Here is a 19,766-nt window from a genome sequence, read left to right on the forward strand (position 1 = left end):
TGGAGTCACTGACGGAGAACATTCACAGATGCCGGCTTCGTATGTTCTGGTCTCATAGTCGGTGTGTTACAGCCTTGTTAAAAGTAAACAACGTTGTATGAAAATTGTGGCTGTGTGCAAAAAAAAAAAAAAACGAGGATGTTTTTAAAAGGCATACTTTTCTTTTCCTTTTCTGCATTTCTGTGTCCTAAATTACTGCAGTTTTTTTACAGATAATGTGCACAGCGTTGATGAACAGAGGTGTTATTATAATGCATGACAAAGTCAACTTCTTCGGGCCCATCAATGTGTTTTATGTGGTCATAGAGGGGGGAAAATATGTCCTATAGTATAGGACAGGGTCGTCATTTAAGTATTAGCATTTTCACTTAGTTTGTATTGTTTTTACCAACAAACTTACAGAAGTAAGACCCTCAAACAATGCACAACGATGAGCCAATTCAAGAAACAATACAAGCAGTTGATGTTTGCTAAATACCAGGATGAAGAGTCTTGAACCAGTCATGATGTGCTATATATATATATACATATATGTATATATATATGTATATATATGTATATGTACGTATGTATATGTATGTGTATATATGTATATATATGTACTATATGTATATATGTATATATGTGTATATATATATGTATATGTATATATGTATATGTATGTGTATATGTATATATATATATATATGTATATGTATATGTATATGTATATGTATATGTATATGTATATGTATATATATATATGTATATATATATATATCACTATATTGACAGTTACTATGGTACTCATTATGTCATTGTATGGTCATATCACGTTGTACTTCAGTACGTGGAAAAAAACAACAAAAAAAAAACCTTAAACTATATTAGGAAAGCAGGAAGTGAACAAATGTAACAGTTACTGATTGTAAAAGTACCAAATTGAGGGGTAGGATTTAATAAGCTTTGCTTCTTCCTACTCCTTTTGGACATGTGGAACTGTGAACTGATTATGTGATGCATTCAATTGTAATCTGATGCATGTTCAAATGAAATAAAACCATTACCATTGAGTGAAATTACATGGGAAGGTGAACAAATCATTATTTCTTCCATTGTAGTTTTGTAGTATCCAATTGGTACATGAGTTAGCCCAGGAGTCCTGTGCGTGTCCCATCGGGAATCGCAAATATTAAAGAAGATAGGATCGGATTTTAATTATTTTTTTTGTATGACGTCCCCATCAGCAGTGTAGTACATCAGCGGTGACTTAAACCACCGCTTAAGTGCGAAATCTCACTGCTTGACAAAAAATAAAGCATAAAAACGAAATCATGCATTTCAACATTATTGACTTATGGTGAATGAATATTATGAATGAATACTATGCATATTTTGGGGACCAATAATCTGCTGAATCGCGAATGTGCAGGGACCTACTGTATAAATAAGTAAAAAACAAACATGTTCAAATGAAATAAAACCATTATTACCATAAAAATCGAGTTCCAAGCAGTAACTTCATTATACAACTATTGTATAATTAGTACAATTATTATTTTTTATTATTTTTAATTTAATTTTAAAATTTACAAAATAAAATACTAATAAATGTATATTATTATAAAATTTTCTGAATAATAAGAAAATTTTAAGAGGTTAAAAAAAGGTATTTTATTTTTTGCAGGCCATATAAGAAGATATTACGTGCCGAATCTGGCCCCCGGATCTTAAGTTTGACACCTCTGCTATAAGACATAGTATAGGACCTATACCACCCCACTTTAGGTGAACTATAGAAAAAGCACAGCAAAAAATAAATGTATGCATTAAATAGCTTGAAACAAATTAGCATGTAGACATCAGGTTCATCTTTACATGATGCCCCTGATAAATGCAATGTATGCAAATGCACGAGACCCACCTCCTTTAAGGTTTTAGAAGAGGCTTTAAAAAAAAAACAAGATAAGCTCTCCCTATTCATCTGCACTGCACCAGCCAAATAGAACCATTTTTACATTCAATTATGTGAGCTCTAATGCAAAATTACCTTCAGGTGGAATATTGTGGATATATGTGACACAATTGGGGCTATTTCTACACAGTTACACAGTTGTGCAGTGGATGTGTCATCACATAATGGGGGCCCAATAATATAGATAAATGAGCAAACCCAAAAACCCTACACAGTCAGATTTCCATAGGGAGTAGAGAGGGTGGTCAGAATTCACAGTCCCTTGGGCCAGGGCAGGTCCCATAGTAACACTGCATATGGCAAGGAGTGTCCAAACTGCAGTCCGGGGGCCATATGAAGCCCGCAACGTCTTGTATGAGCCTGTAGGGAGAGCCATTCTAAGTTTGGACATATAATGGACTGATACAGTGAAGAAAATAAGTATTTGAACACCCTGCTATTTTGCTATTTCTCCCACTTAGAAATCATGGAGGGGTCTGAAATTTTCATCGTAGGTGCATGTCCACTGTGAGAGAGATAAACTAAAAAGAAAAATCCAGAAATCACAATGCATGATTTTTTAACAATTTATTTGTGTGATACAGCTGCAAATAAGTATTTGAACACCTGTGTATCATCTAGAATTCTGACCCTGAAAGACCTGTTAGTCTGCCCATTAGAAGTCCACCTGCACTCCATGTATCATCCTGAATCAGATGCACCTGTTTGAGGTCGTTAGCTGCATAAAGACACCTGTCCACCCCATACAATCAGTAAGACTTTAACTTGTAACATGGCGAAGACCAAAGAGCTGTCCAAAGACACCAGAGACAAAATTGTACACCTCCACAAGGCTGGAAAGGGCTACGGAGCAATTACCAAGCAGCTTGGTGAAAAAAGGTCCACTGTTGGAGCTATCATTAGAAAATGGAAGAAGCTAAACATGACGGTCAATCTCAATCGGAGTGGAGCCCCATGCAAGATATCACCTCGTGGGGTCTCAATGATTCTAAGAAAGGTGAGGAATCAGCCCAGAACTACACGACAGGACTTGGTCAATGACCTGAAAAGAGCTGGGACCACCGTTTCCAAGGTTACTGTAGGTAATACACTAAGACGTCATGATGTGAAATCATGCATGGCACGAAAGGTTCCCCTGCTTAAACCAGCACATGTCAAGGCCCGTCTTAAGTTTGCATATGACCATTTGGATGATACAGAGGAGTCATGGGAGAAAGTTTTATGGTCAGATGAGACCAAAATAGAACTTTTTGGTCATAATTCCAATAAGCGTGTTTGGAGGAAGAAGAATGAAGAGTACAATCCGAAGAACACCATCCCTACTGTGAAGCATGGGGGTGGTAGCATCATGCTTTGGGGGTGTTTTTCTGCACATGGGACAGGACGAGTGCACTGCATTAAAGAGAGGATGACTGGGGCCGTGTATTGTGAGATTTTGGGGAACAACCTCCTTCCCTCTGTCAGAGCATTGAAGATGGGTGGTGGCTGGGTCTTCCAACACGACAACGACCCGAAGCACACAGCCAGGAAAACCAAGGAGTGGCTCCGTAAGAAGCATATCAAGGTTCTAGCATGGCCCAGCCAGTGTCCAGACCTGAACCCAATCGAAAATCTTTGGAGGGAGCTCAAACTCCGTGTTTCTCAGCGACAGCCCAGAAACCTGACTGATCTAGAGAAGATCTGTGTGGAGGAGTGGGCCAAGATCCCTCCTGCAGTGTGTGCAAACCTGGTGAAAAACTACAGGAAACGTTTGACCTCTGTAATAGCAAACAAAGGCTACTGTACCAAATATTAACATTCATTTTCTCAGGTGTTCAAATACTTATTTGCAGCTGTATCACACAAATAAATTGTTAAAAAATCATGCATTGTGATTTCTGGATTTTTCTTTTTAGTTTATCTCTCTCACAGTGGACATGCACCTACGATGAAAATTTCAGACCCCTCCATGATTTCTAAGTGGGAGAAATAGCAAAATAGCAGGGTGTTCAAATACTTATTTTCTTCACTGTATTTCCTTTGATGGTTTTAGTTGCCTTTTAAAAATACATTGTCTTGGAGGATAAATTGCTATTTCCAGGAATAACACCCATGCAACTGGCCCTAAACTTGCTCTCTGTGCACCAGTTGACATAGTTTTCATATGGCGTGAAGCGAAACAAGAACAGATGTGTTGTTATATTGCATATAGAAGAGCAAAAACTGTCAGACTTTGACTGATTGACATGCATTTAAATGTTCTCATTTTTCCTCAAGCTCTGGGGAATATCCCAGACCTTGTTTTGGGAGCTGTTGCTGCGAGACTCCATCTGTGCAAACATCACTCAAATGAAGGCAAAAATTTCTACTTACCATATGCCAAACTCTGCAATGCAAATAGAAGCTGCAGCGAAAGCAGAGTCCGGCGATACTCCATTATAGGTTGAAATCTTTCATTGGTAGTTGAGGCAATTATCCATAAAGAGGTTCAAACTCCACATTCAGCTCACTTGAATTCCGTTTTTTTAAATCAGAGTTCTGACACCCCAAGTGCCAACTTTTCCAACGCTCTGCAAAGCAGCATCCGATCCAGCGGATAGTTCGTTAACAGCGGAGCCGCAGGTGATGACAGGACAGGCGGCTGCGAGATGCAGGCAGCGGTCGGTTGGTCGGTCGGTCGGTCGCCGGGTCCCGTTTTTGCCGCGTTTTAACAGATAGAACCCAGTCGGGGCAGCAGTACATCGAGTCGCCGGGTTGACACGAAACGCCGTTTAAAAACACAGCAACATGCCCGCCTATGTACTCCGCGTCTTGCTGGACAGCACTGACTGATTTACTACAAGCCTCAAATGCATGCCCAAGTCATAACACAGTACACCACTTCCGGTAAAATATTTCAAGATAAACGCCGCAATAACTAGGGATGTTTTTATTTAATATCGATAAGAAGACATGTAACAGACAGTATTTAATTAGTAACAACACAATTTTTATATGTTTGTCGTACACATACTACACGCACGTTATTGTTATTTATAACTCTTGACAAACATTGAGTTGTGTTTTATATTGAAGGCAGCTCCCTCATCTCGCATTACTTCCGTCAACTACCTTGTTAATGTTACATTAATGGCACTGCTTGTGTTGCGGCTATCAATACTACTATTGGTAGATTACTACCAGATTATTAGTAATATATTAGTATATCAGTGTTATTCTCTTTTAAAATAATATTAAAATACAACGTTAGATATTATGCTTGTTTTTTTATTGGCCACTTTCTAAAAATAAGAAAACACAACAATATTAGAAATAGAAAAAGAGCAAAACCCCAAGAAAAATATTACATATCATTATAATTATAGTACGTTTTGTCCGCTATAACAAAGTAGCAATGCAGGCTGTTTTATATAGCTTCTTTGAATACTGTATCTATGTTGGCTGAGCCTTTTTTTAATGTAATGTAAAGATTAACAATATCAAAATGGCCATTGTAATATTTCTGTTGAATCTGGTAACCAATACAAGTGGACATCAACAGCCGCAAAACACTGTTATTACCATTGTATAAAGATTCAGCCATAACCATTTTATAACCGGTAATTAAAAAGTAAGTTGTTCAAGTTACTGGTTACTTTCCTCAATAAGTAATTGAATTACGCAGAATGTAATTAGTTACAAGGGAAAGTAATAGTATTTTGCAAAACATTACAAATGTGTGTAATCAGCTTTGTCGTGACATATTTTATGATATTAGGATGAAGTCTTGCAAATCTTTACCAAAACGATAGAAGGCAGTGTTTTTCTGAGTGTGATCGACTAGCTATTTAGCTCCCTGTGTCACAGTAGTGAACAATAGCGACTGAAGCCACATTAAGATCACTGATATACACATCAGCGCAGAATAGCACGTCACATTTAGTACACACGTCTGTAGAGGTGACAGTCGAAACAGTAATTGATTAGATTAACAGCGGTACTTAACACTTTTTATAAAGTTTTTTTTAACCTGTGCTAAAACACAGTGCAGAAGTTCATGTGATGCATGTCTCAAGGTCATGTGAAAGAAATGGTTAACAATCATAGACTTTTTTTCTGATTAAATTCCATTTAGCTTTGGCCTTTTTTGTAAAATTGAAGTCCCGAGCAAATGTCAACTCCAAGCTGTCAAAGAAGAATAAACGATGCCGGCATTGGAAAGAACACCAAATGCAAATGTGTCTTACATGTGAAAGACCTTTGATTGAGCCGACGGTGGTGTTATGTATACAAATCACGCAATGGAAATGGCACACAAACACACACACACACACAAGGAGAAAATGTCACTATTTATCTGAGTGCAAGCATTGCCTCCCCTTGATGCAACGCGAAAAGCAATATGTGCCAAGAGACATGGCAAACGGGTGCCACGGAGACCTGACGTACCAAGAGACGCAATTCTGCAATGAGAGATTGGATAAGAGTGCTGTGGAGTTAAATAAATACTAGGGGTCACACACACCTAGTAAACACACAGCTTTTGACATTTGTAGAAATGAAAGTGGGGGATGATGAGGATAACAAGTTCACAGAATGAAAAAGACACAAACAGACAATGTGTAATCATGGGAAAGGTTTTATTATATGTTGGAATTTTAGGGATGCGGAAAATTGTGAGCCTGAATGCTTTCTGGAATGGTTTGAGTCGGTTGAGAAATAAATAACCACAAGATTTACCATAAATTTCGGTCTATAAGGCACACCCACTAAATTTAAAGGAAAAAACTGATTTATGCGTATATAAAACTCACATGTCCATGTCATAAAATGGCGCTTTGTGGCATGCCTGTCATGAAATATAAAAACTCACAACAAGCTTGTCAACATATTGGAAAGTGCAGGAGATCTAATTCAATAGAACAGTTTGAATCACAGTGAGAACACTGAACTCATCACACAGCAACTTAACACCGAAAGGTTTACCCAATAAATATACAAACATGCACCAATATGAGTTCAAAAGTTTTCCCAGAATGCATTTTGTCTGAGCAAAGCATTTCATTGGAGGACAAGCAGCATAAAAAAATGGATGGATGGCACTAAAATGCTGCTTCTGTCCACCAAAGGGAGCTAGAGAAGGGAGACTGAACACCTTGCAATGATTGCGTGGGTTTAGTTTTTGGTACATGTTTGTATATTTGTCTAGGCATACAATTTGAGTGTTAAGTTGCTGTGTGATGAGTTTAGTGTTTGCCGTATGATGACACCATGAGTCAGACTGTTTATACTGTTATGCCGTTATATGAACTGACCTCCTGCAATTTCTAATGAGTTGAGTGGGTGAGTGCACTGATAGCTTGTGATTAACTCCTGCTACAGAAATGGCTACCATTTCCTCACTGACTCGCGAGTGACACAGTATTTAAACAATTAGCAGTAGTTGTGAACTAAAGAAGATGTCATGAGAACTAACTTTAGTTCGGGGCAAGACATTACACTGCAGGGTGATAGTGACTGGTGGCCCATCGATCAGAGCATCCCTATTAAAAAATAATTGCAAACACAACTATCCTATACTATATAATGTGACTATGTGTGTATATACTGTATATGATACATGCACACAACAATTATACATAGCAGGCATACTTTCTTCATGGAGAGCAGAGGCACCATGAAACTCCCCGGATAGTTCTTTCATGATTTATGCATGTACATGATGAGTTGAATTGCACAAACAGATTAATTGAGCATCACTCTTTGATTGAATAAAACATGACGAAACCCCTCCACTGAATGCAATTCCACTCATGTGTGACTGATGCTGCTACTTTAGCGCCTTCGTCAAACATTGGAACTGGTGTCAATGCAGCCAAGCGCTCTATGAATTTAGACTAATTATCCACATTAGTGACTGAATTAGTCAGCGAGGCACCGCAGTCCAGCGCATATATGCACTGTAACTGAGTAATCGATCATAATATGTCGTCTCCTCACTCAAAGCATCGGTTTTCTGAGCTGATTTTGATGATTCATTGCGGGGAAATGCCAGTATCGGTGTGCCATTATGACAGCAAAACTCAATGACCTTTATAGTCCAATTACTTTAAATGGTTTTGAGTGGGAAGGTCTGAGTAGCTGTGTTTGAAGAATTCAAGTTAATTGACTGAGTGCTTTAACATTGGGACATTTTGGCACAGTTTCATATTCTTTTGAAGCCATTGGTTTAGGGAGGTGGTGTCGAAAGCCTAGCCCAGGGGGCCATATGCGGCCCACATACTGCATTCTTTGGACCTCTGTGTGATACTTTTATTTCCTTTGGCTCACATATAAAAAAAAAAAACACTTGTGAGTTTGTACCATTTGTATCAAGACTATTAAAAAATCCCAGCAGTGCTCCAGTATCTTCTCTAGTCGATGTACTGACGTACTCCATAACAACTCAACTCACAGCGACAGTCGATACAAATAAATTTGATCTTGTTGCGATTGCCATCTGGAAAATGTACCAGGTTTGAGTATCCTCTGATTGCAGATCAATGTTTGCATTAAAAGTGACTATTGTAATGATTACATTACATTTGACTGAAGATACAAAAATCCTTCCACATATTGGCAAAAGTCTGACTGGACTAAAGGGGAAAGGGAGGTGGAAATGTTTGCGGAAAAATGTGCCTCACATCTCAGGAAACAACGATTGACTTGTTCACTGCTTTAAGGCGAACAACATTCTTTTGTCCGTCAAGTGCCGGATGACATTATATACTGCTCTGACTCCTGAAAGGCCCACCAACTTATCACCAGACTCACTTCCTTCCTGTTTCTAAATCACCATTAATGATGGGATGTGCAAGAGTGATAGGAATCCTGATAGTGACCGGCAGGGGCGTCACTAGGTTCTGAGGACGGGGGGGGGGATGCATCGGATATGAATGAATGTAGTAGACATTCAAAAAAAATAAAAATAACGAACAAGAACCGGGATATAACTTTCCCACTTTTGAACAGATTTAGAGATACTCAATTGTTTTAGGCCACCATTAAATTTACACAAGTACACACAATCTATACTGCAAACCATTCTGTCCAGTGGACAGTGATCAACTATATAATCGCGGGGGTGCTGGAGCCGATCCCAGCTATCTTTAGGCGAGAGGCGGGGTACACCCTGGATGGTGACCAGCCAATCACAGGGCACATACTATAGACAAACAACCATTCACACTCACATTCATACCTATGGACAATTTGGAGTCGCCAATTAACCTAGCAGGTTTTTGGAATGTGGGAGGAAACCGGAGTACCCGGAGAAAACCCACGCATGCACGGGGAGAACATGCAAACTCCACACAGAGATGGCCGATAGGTGGAATTGAACCCTGGTCTCCTAGCTGTGAGGTCTGTGTGCCAACCACTCGACCGCCATGCCGCCCATAATAATCATTACTATATTATTAATTAGCCTATTATCATTACTATCATTATTCTTCTTCTCATTATTACTACTGCTACTACTAGTAGTCGTAGTAGTAGGCAAGTATTAGCCTGCTTATTGGCTTGCTTATTAGCCTGCTTTTGCCCTATTATATGAAATTTGTCAGGTTTTTTTTGTAAAAAAAACAAACAAAAAAAAAATTTAAATCAATAAAAAAACAATTATTTAGGGGAGCTCAAGAACATTTTAAGGGGGCTGAAGCCCCCCAAAATAAGCCTAATGACGCCACTGGTGATGGCTTATTTTAAAGGCTAGACAGAAAGCCTTTCTCACTGTGCAATTTGAATTGAATATTTTTTGGGACTGCAGTGGTTTACGTTAAAGGCAATTGAAAACTACATAAAAATGTGTTTTTTCTCCTCTTTCTGTTCTCATGCAATGGAAGATGGGCGCCGAACAAACTGATGCCTAATTATTCCAGTGGAGTCAGGAAAAGTTAGAAGGTGGTAGCGAAACAATTTTGGTAGAAAGCTAGAATGCCAAAGGCTCTTGACAGCAACACAATCAAGGAGAATGAAGTAGTTTTAGGGATGAAGCTGAGACTGCCGCTCAAACTATCCCCTTTACTCCGACACCAGATCTGCAACAACTTTTATTTATTTTAGGTATGTCTTTTTCCAGCCTATGAATCCCAGGGTTTAATAGGTGAAAGTTCTTTCACAGTGCTTCTTTGCTGCAGTGACATTTGTTGAATTTAAAATGTGAATCACGTATACCTTAAATGCTGACACAACTCTCCAGGGTAAACATTCCGTGCTTATTTTTAGACGATCATTTTATGTGAAGACAAGTAAATTAAATTCCATTGGTGATATGTTTCTCTGCCTGCATTTAAGCTCTGATATACAGTACACCAAAACATTACAGTTCATTTCAACAGTAAATGTGTCTTTTCTTATCACTATATTGATCTGGCCAGGATGGTTGAAGCCACTGGAACACCAATGGAGGAAATATAATCAGTGCAGTAAGATAGCATCAACTTGGGTCTATAATACCATCTATAACTTGCTGATAGTTCATCTTCAAACAGCTAAAATAATGCATAAGGCTAAAAATAACCAATTACCTAAAAATGTCATCCAATACTTTTCTACAAGAGAGGAGAAATATGATCTCAGGGAAGAACTACATTTGAAACACTTATTTGCTAGGACTACGTTAAAAAGCCATAGCATTTCAGTATGTGGAATCAAACTATGGAATGGATTGAGTAAGGACCTCAAACAATGCACAACGATGAGCCAATTCAAGAAACAATACAAGCAGTTGATGTTTGCTAAATACAAGGATGAAGAGTCTTGAACCAGTCATGATGTGCTATATATATATCTGTGATTGGCTGGCGATCAGTCCAGGGTGTACCCCGCCTCTCGCCCGAAGACAGCTGGGATAGGCTCCAGCACCCCCCGCGACCCTCGTGAGGAAAAAGCGGTAGAGAATGAATGAATGAATATATATATATTTTGACAGTTACTATGGTACACATTATGTCATTGTATGGTCATATCACCTCGTACTTCGCTACGTGACAAAAATAAAATATCAAAAAAATATATTTTTTAAATAACAAACTATATTAGGAAAGCAGGAAGTGAACAAATGTAACAGTTACTGTGGAACTGTGAACTGATTATGTGATGCATTCAATTGTAATCTGATGTATGTTCAAATGAAATAAAACCATTACCATTACAATGTGCAATGGTCCCCGTGCCGCATTTTGGACACCCCTTATCAACATATTTCACTGGGAAGACCAGTTACTCTGGTACCCATTATGTCATTGTATGGTTATATCACCTCGTACTTTGGAATGTGATAAAAATAAAAAATAAATTAGGAAAGCAGGAAGTGAACAAATGTAACAGTTACTGATTGTAAAAGTACCAGATGGAGGGGTAGGATTTAATAATCTTTGCTTCTTCCTACTCCTTTTGGACATGTGGAACTGTGAACTGATTATGTGATGCATTCAATTGTAATCTGATGCATGTTCAAATGAAATTAAACCATTACCATAACCAAAGACACAAAAAACATAGAAACATTTTTGTTGATATTCTATGTAAAGTAAACCTACCATAAAATCCTGTACTTACCAACTATTCAGGACGTGTGATTTACAGACTAACAATTGCAATGCTACTGAGTTAGAATAATGTGCATGTGTTACAATTTTCTTAAAAATCCGCAATAGAGTTCCAATTTTTTGACCTAGAACTGGTAATGGATGGACTGGCCCTTTCAGAAGCCTATTGGATGATTCCTCTTATCAAATGATAAAGAGGGTGGCAAGAAATGACAACAAATCTTTTTAATTATCTGCCTTTCAATGAGATTGGCTGCTACCCAAGCACCCCCAGGCACAGGAAGCAACGGGGGCATTCAGGACGGTTAGGATACTATCATAATATAACATAAGGTCGGTGTATGCTTCTCAATTGTAACCCGCCTGCTTCAAATAAGGGATCTTTGGAATAGGACTAAGAGTACTAACCTCTGGGCTAAAAGTCCGGACAGTCAATTCAGCGTTCGGCACAGCTCTTAAAGCTGAGGGAGTGAGGTTTACCCACGTACACTTACACAGCCGCCCTGGCTGGCATCCATTACACTCACTCCCACCCATGTCACTGCACCCATGTAACATCCTTCATAGTGGATGTCGAGAGTAACCGCCAGGCGAAATGTCCAGACTGTCAACAGCTCAGTTAGCACAGCTCTTAAGACTGACAGAGTGAGGTTTAAGTTTTAGGTTTAATATCTGTGTACCATAGTACAGTACTGCATTTAAGAAAGTTAATTTACTAATAATGTGGCCAATTTTAAGCCTTTTCCTTCAAATCCTCAAATGGGATCCCTTTTTGTCTTGGCAGTTTTCGCATAATAAAAGTCCCCTTTTTAATTTAATGTCTGTGCTGCACCCCCACTGCCCCCCCCCCTTATGGTCTGGGAAAATGAACAAATTGATATGGGTGTATGGAGACAGATTGGACTGGGGCGTCCTTGTCTGTTTGCCACCATACATCATACCCGGATGGTCCGTGTGGGTGTCACTATTAAGACCATGTGTCCGTTATGCTGTTTAACATTGAACTTGGCTTTATTTAGCAGCCGCATTTTATGAATTCAATTTAGTATGCACACTCAATGCTTAATGGGTCCGTCCATAAAGACCAATATTGGACGTGAAAATAAAAGGATACAACAATGGGTAGTAAACGGATCTCTGGGATAGCTAATTTTTTTTAAAGAAAATTTGTATGAGGCTCACTATGTAAATACCGTATTTTCCGGACTATAAGTCGCACTTTTTTTTCATTGGTTGGTTGGCTGGTTCCTGCCACTTATACTCCAGAGTGACTTATAAATGAAAAAAGTGTTTATGTTACATAAACACTGGACACCTTTTCTGTTCATGTTTATTTTTTGTGTAGCTGAATAACCATTGTGTTAGCATATCTTACACCTATTCAGCCTGTTCTCTATTCTTTTATTGTTAGAACTTGCCTTCCAAGAGGACGTAATGTGTGTTTTGGTCAAGTAGTTTGTCAAATAAATTACCCGCAAAAAATGCGACTTATACTCCAGTGCGACTTATGTATGTTTTTTTTCTACCTAATTATGCATTTTTGGCATTTTGCGACATATAGTCCAGAAAATATGGTACTTGCATTCTCTTCTGTAATCATCAATCATAATCATGATTCGATAGGATAGGTGGCATAGAAAGTGGATGAATGGAATATATCATCACCCATCTGTCTAGTATCCATGGTGATAATTTTGCCTCATTTGATCAAAGTCCCTAGAAAGAGTTTGTGAAGGACAACACCTTGTTTTCACCCAAAATAGGCCACTTCCTGTTGGTTTTCCAACATGGCTTCTTCAGAGTTTTTTTTTTTTTGCCTGTTTCCAATAAATTTAGTGATGCTAGGTTATGGCCAACATATTTTTGTTAATATCTAATTCAAGTAAATAATTGCCTAACATATGATTTGGACAACACTAAAATAAATTACCGGCAAAAAATGCGACTTATACTCCAGTGCGACTTATGTATGTTTTTTTCTACCTAATTATACATTTTTGGCCTTGTGCGACTTATACTCCGGAGTGACTTATAGTCCAGAAAATAGGGTACTTGCATTCTCTTTTGTACATCATAATCATGATTCGATAGGATAGGTGGCATAGAAAGTGGATGAATGGAATATATCATCACCCATCTGTCTAGTATCCATGGTGATAATTTTGCCTCATTTGATCAAAGTCCCTAGAAGGAGTTTGTGAAGGACAACACCTTGTTTTCACCCAAAATAGGCCACTTCCTGTTGGTTTTCCAACATGGCTTCTTTAGGTTTAAATTTTAAATAAATTTTGTGCCAACATATTTATTATATAATTGTTTTTCTTAATATCTAATTCAAGTAAATAATTGCCCATTATATGATTCGGACAACACTTTAGTTCATGCATTATGTGTGAATAGAAAATGTCTAATATTGTCTCGGACTCCATCTCATGTTACCAGATGTATTTGGAGCAAAATAAACCATTATATTTCCATAACTGAGCTTTTCCGTCTGGTGAATTGGAAAGAGTAAGTAATTACTTTCTGAATCTACACAGTCAGCTCATTTATCTCCAAAAACACATTTAAAGCAAAGAGACCCAGCAAATATGATCTCATGGGAGAGGGGCTAAAATAGAATGAAACTGCTTGCATGTAATTTGAAAATTGTTAGAGTAGACTCGGGATAAAAAAAAAAAGAGGATAAATTAATACACATTAGATTGAGGGAAATAAGTATTTAATCTTAGCAAACATTCAGTTCCCCACAGATCAGTTGTTTGCTCAAGAAGCACACAAATGAGTCCTGTCCTTCAGCAGGAAACTTGGCGAGAAATAATTCAGAAATGGAAGCAAAATACAAAACAGTCAATTGCCCTCGCTCTGGAGCTCCCAGTAAGATTTCAGCTGGTATAGTAAAGATGATTGTGAGAAAAGGTACAAAGGAGGAGCTGGTTCTTGATGTCAAGGGAGTTGGGAGCACAGTCAGCAAGAAAAGTGTTAGTAAAACACACTTTGCTGTAATGGATTGAGATCCTGTAGTTCCTGTAGGGTCCCCCTTGCTGAAGAAGATGCATCTACAGGCCCCCGCCGTCTGAGGTTTAACAGTTCTGTCACGCATTAGAACAACAGCAAAGAAAAGCATTATCTTTCCTTGTACCACAGAATCTCCACTATGAACACTCCCTGAAGGATCCTCAAGGAGATTCCTCTTTTTAAACATTGTTTGATTCCAGGCCTTCAGGCACTCTGCTTCAGAACTCCTCTATTTCCAGTGCGAAAATGTAAAAAGTCCGGTGAAAAGTGGCACCGACTTCCATTTCAACCCTCTTCACGGACTGTCAGGGTTAAGCTTCAGCACCTCAAGGGGAAAATGTGAGATGATGGGTGAGAGTCTCATCCATATACACTTGCAGGGGTCAGAAAGAAAAGCACCAAACATTCCAAAAGGCTTAGTAACCTCAGAGAGAGAAAGGAAGATACCTGGGCCCGAAGGGACACACTGATCCATGTCAGTGTGGCTGAAGCTCGCCTATCTCCGCAGGTACAGAGTCAAATCATGAAACAGCATAAAAGCCATTTTTTAATGGAAAATATTTAGAAAGCAGCACCTTTTTAAAATAAGTGAGGGTTGACAGGTATGCCACAAATGTACTTTAAATTTAAACAAATGACGTGAATTTATAAATTAATGTATTCTTTTTTATTTGTATTTATTTTTTTATATAATTATTTATTCAAAATTATTTAAATTATTTGCCATTTACTGTTTACGCTGTACATTGTTGTTCATATTTGATGTCATCTATTTATTCTCCACATTATTATTATTATTTATTATTATTATTATACGGGAGCCAGGCAACAACATTTCATTGGCAATTTCACTGCTGTGTTATTGTGCAATGAAAATAAATTTTATTCCAATAGCCAATTCCATTTCAATATTTAAGCTAAAAGCCAGATAGCAAGAACAGTTGTATTGTAAGATTTGACACCCTATTAAAGCATTAGAATTGTTAAATAGTTTAAAATTAGCTTTAATGGCAAAAACAAAATGAGCTAGCCGACCTGATTCACTGCCATTTTGGGAAGCAATGTCCTGGGATAGTCGCTTGACAACCACTCCAAAATGCTTTGTAGCTTGTGGGCTACAAAACAGTTTAATGGTAATATTTAATACCATATTATAGCATTAAGATTGTTAACTTGCTTTCAAATTAGCTTTAATGGCTAAAAATAAACGTTTGGAAAAGAGCTTGCTAACCTGATAGGCTGCCATTTTGGGAAGCATCCTGGGATAGTCACATGACAAGCCCAACAAAATGTTTTGTAGCTTGTTTGCTATGAATTATTTGAAGAAATTTGTCAAGAACGGTTTAATTAAAGCATTAGAATTGTTAAATGGCTTTAAAGTAAGCACCCTAAAATAAAGGAGGGTTGATGGTATGCCACAAATGTACTTTAAATTGAAACAAATTACATTAATTTATTAGCATTCTTGCTATTGCGTTTTCTATACATCTGGTTTTCCATTTCAATATTAAAGCTAAACGCCAGATAGCAAGAACAGTTGTATTGTAAGATTTGACACCATATTAAAGCATTAGAATTGTTAAATAGTTAAAAATTAGCTTTAATGGCAAAAACTAAATGAGCTAGCCTACCTCATACACTGCCATTTTAGGAAGCAATGTCCTGGAATAAGCTTTGGAAAAGAGCTGGCTAACCTGATAGGCTGCCATTTTGGGAAGCATCCTGGGATAGTCACATGACAAGCCCAACAAAATGTTTTATAGCTTGTTTGCTATGAATTATTTTAAGAAATTTATCACAAACAGTTTAATTGTAATATTTGATACAGGATTAACAGGCTTTCAAATGAGCTTTAATGGCTAAAAATAAGCGTTTGGAAAAGAGCTCGCTAACCCGACAGGCTGCCATTTTGGGAAGCATCCTGGGATAGTCACATGACAAGCCCAACAAAATGTTTTATAGCTTGTTTGCTATGAATTATTTGAATAAATTTGTCAAGAACGCATTAGGATTGCTAAATGGCTTTAAAGTCAGCTTTAATGGCAAAAAAAATACACTTTTGGAAATAAGCTAGCTTAAACGACACGCTCACATATTGTGGGGAAGTCATATGCTAAAGTTGTCACTTACGGACTTAATCAGTTCAAGTCAAGCACAAAGCTGTATAGGACACATTTTGGGACATTTAAAGTGTTTCTGAGATGTAAATCATCATAGGTTGTGATAGTTTGTGCTAATAAACATTACCTATTCATTCAGGCAGCGCTCATTCAGGCAAAAAAAATGTGGGTGTAAAGGTGCAAATATTAATCTCTCTCTCACATACACACACTCATGTTGTCTTATGCCTTTCATCACAGCCTCACTTCAACCTCTTGCCTCTCCATCAGAAATTCTTTTTATTTTCTGCACCATTCAGTGACGGCTTTATCCCCACAAAAGCAAGGACATTACTTGGCTGTAGGCTCGGCGCCGCTGGAGACTCCCTTGCTGATGATTTCAGCTTTCTCTCTCCTCTTAAGAGGGAGGAATCAAAATCTATTGTTCAAAGAAAATTATTGCAGAACACAGCCGACCTTACCTGGATTTGGGACCTACGCGGGGGGAGGAAGTGACACAGGAGGCATGTTGTATATGTTTATACAGTATTTCATGTGTTTTCCTTACGGTACGGTACAGGACTTTAATTTCGGTACAGTTGTGTACCGGTCTTCCACACGGTATGCAGGGACAGGAATTGTTTATAATGTCACGTGTGACTAAGTAAACCAATAAAATGTAACCCACGGGTGGGCAAACTTTTTGACTCGTGGGCCGTGTTGAGTTAACAAAACTGCCCGGGGGGCCAGAATATATATTTTACGCTTATAATTCTAACAGTCCACCTTGAATAATTTGTCAAATTATATCTGTAAAAGTGTCTATGTTCTCATGTCCCTTTTTTCCACTTTAAACTTTAAACTACGAAAAGTAATTTTACGGTTTTGTTGTTTTTTTTTGTTTCACTGAATAAGACATCCGACTTGCAAGTCATGTTGCTAGCATGTATGTGAAAAGTCAAAATACTTAGAAAGCAACTGGCGGGCCGCATGTGGCCCCCGGGCCGTAGTTTGCACACCCCTGGTGTAACCCATTGTTTGGGTAGCAGGAGTCATGGCAAGAAAAGCCTGAGTTTGAAGGCCTTCTTCCGTTCTTTAGTGATCACAATTAGAACATAAGTAAGTTTCAGGAAAATATCAGTTCCCAACTAAAAAAAAGGGGGAAAAACAGCTATTTTTTAAAACATTTTCAAGAACATAAATTCTATACTTTGTTGGGCTCGGGTGTTAAGAGTTAAAAGGTTAAAATTAGGAATGTCCGATATTGGCTTTTTAAAATCAATTTTCTGATACCGATTAATGCAGGGGTCAGCAACCCATGGCTCCAGAGACGCATGCTCTTCAGCCTCTTTGCTCAAGTATTTAACACTCAAAATTTTATTTTAAATTTAATTTAATTAAATAAAATTTTTTTATATTTATAATTTAATTTAATTTATAATTTTTTTATTTAATTTATAATTTAGAATTTAATTTAATTTAATTTATAATTTAGAATTTAATTTAAAATTTAATTAAAAATTAATTTATCTTCTATATTAGCAAGATCCGATACTAGCAAGAATACTCGATCAACTCTGCTTTTTCCTCCTCTGAACTACTTTGATACCCCAAAATTATATCGGTTTTCATGATCCAGGACAAAAATCGATATCAACCGATATTGCATTTATATGATGATATCAGGCCGATAATTTTCAGGCCAGTCAGAGTTAAACTCAAATATATAATACGCACCAAACCGTGATATGTCGTACCGTTACACCCCGAGTTTTATCATGTTCTCTTCCTGTCTCCATGCACCCCAGTGATGGCCAGGCTCCCAGAAAACAGGTTCCCACTTTAATGTCTCCTCTCCTTACTTGGTACTCGGAGCTCAAATTTCCACCCCAGCCCCAGCCCTCTGATTTCTAACGTCCCCGGCGGCCGATGTGGAGAAGAGACAGAGCCTGGAGCAAGAAAAGGGGTGTGTGGGTGGAGGGACGGTATTGTCCTCTCTTTCTCCCTACTGTCTGTCTTATTTATTACGTCTAGCGCATGACCAGGGACACGGTGTGACCCCGGGGCACGTGCGGTCCCCAGAGTTGAGTGTTGTGGCTTACTGGCTGATCAGGCAACAATAGCCAATCCTATTACAGTATAATGTGGGAGTCAGTTGGAGTGAGAAGAAGGTATTAGGTTGAATTCAAGGTCGGGCCACAGTGTGGCAGTATTGTCAATAACACCTACAGTACTCAGTAGTTTCGTGGTTGAATACAGTCTACTATTAGTCTAACAATTCACATATATAAGCAAATGTTACATTTTTTTGCCCAAAGTAAGCATTTATATAGTAGTATATAGTGTGCAATATAAATCTGAAGGTGAGTATATGGGTGTTATTATTCAGAGGGCTCTAATGATCTTAAAAACAGGATTTAGAAGACCATACATTGATTTTCTATGCTATAACTAGAAAAGTATGCCATTCCGAAAAAAATAATCCTGAGATTCACTTACTTATGGTCAGGTCTGGACCCAATTAATGGCTTTAAATGATGGATTATGAATTAATCCATTACCTAATTAACTAATGCAAGTAGTTAAACTTTGTCAAATCACTATTAGCACATTCAAAGGTAAAATATCAGTTCCCGACTAAAAAAAAAAGTGAGGAAAAACAGCTGTTTTTTTTACATTTTCGGGTTTTATGGCTTTTAAAAACATACAAAAACGACTTACTTTGGTATTGGAAAGGTTAAAATTAGGGATGTTTGAAATCACTATCATTAGCACATTCGAAGGTAAGTTTCAGGAAAATATCTGTTCCCGACTAAAAAAAAAAAAAAAAAAAGGGAGAAAAACAGCTTTTTTTTTTTTTTTACATTTTCAAGAACATAACACATATACTTTGTTGGGCTTTGGTTTTAGGGTTTTTTAAAAACATACAAAAACGACTTTGGTATTAAAGGTTAAAATTAGGGCTGTTTGAAATCACCATCATTAGCACATTCAAAGGTAAGTTTCAGAAAAATATCAGTTCCCGACTAAAAAAAAAGTGAGGAAAAACAGCTGTTTTTTTACATTTTCGGGTTTTATGGCTTTTAAAAACATACAAAAACGACTTACTTTGGTATTGGAAAGGTTAAAATTAGGGATGTTTGAAAT

General features: G+C 37.7%; 1 protein-coding gene across 3 annotated transcripts in view; it reads right to left on the reverse strand.

Annotated features, from left to right (window-relative positions):
- Positions 1 to 19,766, reverse strand: part of robo3 (roundabout, axon guidance receptor, homolog 3 (Drosophila)) — a 148,244-nt gene that overhangs the window by 86,951 nt on the left and 41,527 nt on the right. Inside the window, exon 1 of one of the 3 annotated variants that reach the window (XM_058086498.2) lies at positions 4,307 to 4,772. The exons of the other annotated variants lie outside the window; for them this stretch is intronic. Within the exon in view, the coding sequence (XP_057942481.2) occupies positions 4,307 to 4,370 (64 nt within the window). The 5' untranslated portion in view covers positions 4,371 to 4,772. Of the gene's footprint in view, positions 1 to 4,306; positions 4,773 to 19,766 lie in introns of those variants that run through there. 3 annotated transcript variants of the gene reach the window in all.

The sequence above is a fragment of the Doryrhamphus excisus genome, linkage group LG21 (genome assembly GCF_037039965.1).
Source record: "Doryrhamphus excisus strain RoL-2023G ecotype Guam linkage group LG21, RoL_Dexc_Guam_v1.1, whole genome shotgun sequence".
Classification (NCBI taxonomy): Eukaryota; Metazoa; Chordata; class Actinopteri; order Syngnathiformes; family Syngnathidae; genus Doryrhamphus; species Doryrhamphus excisus.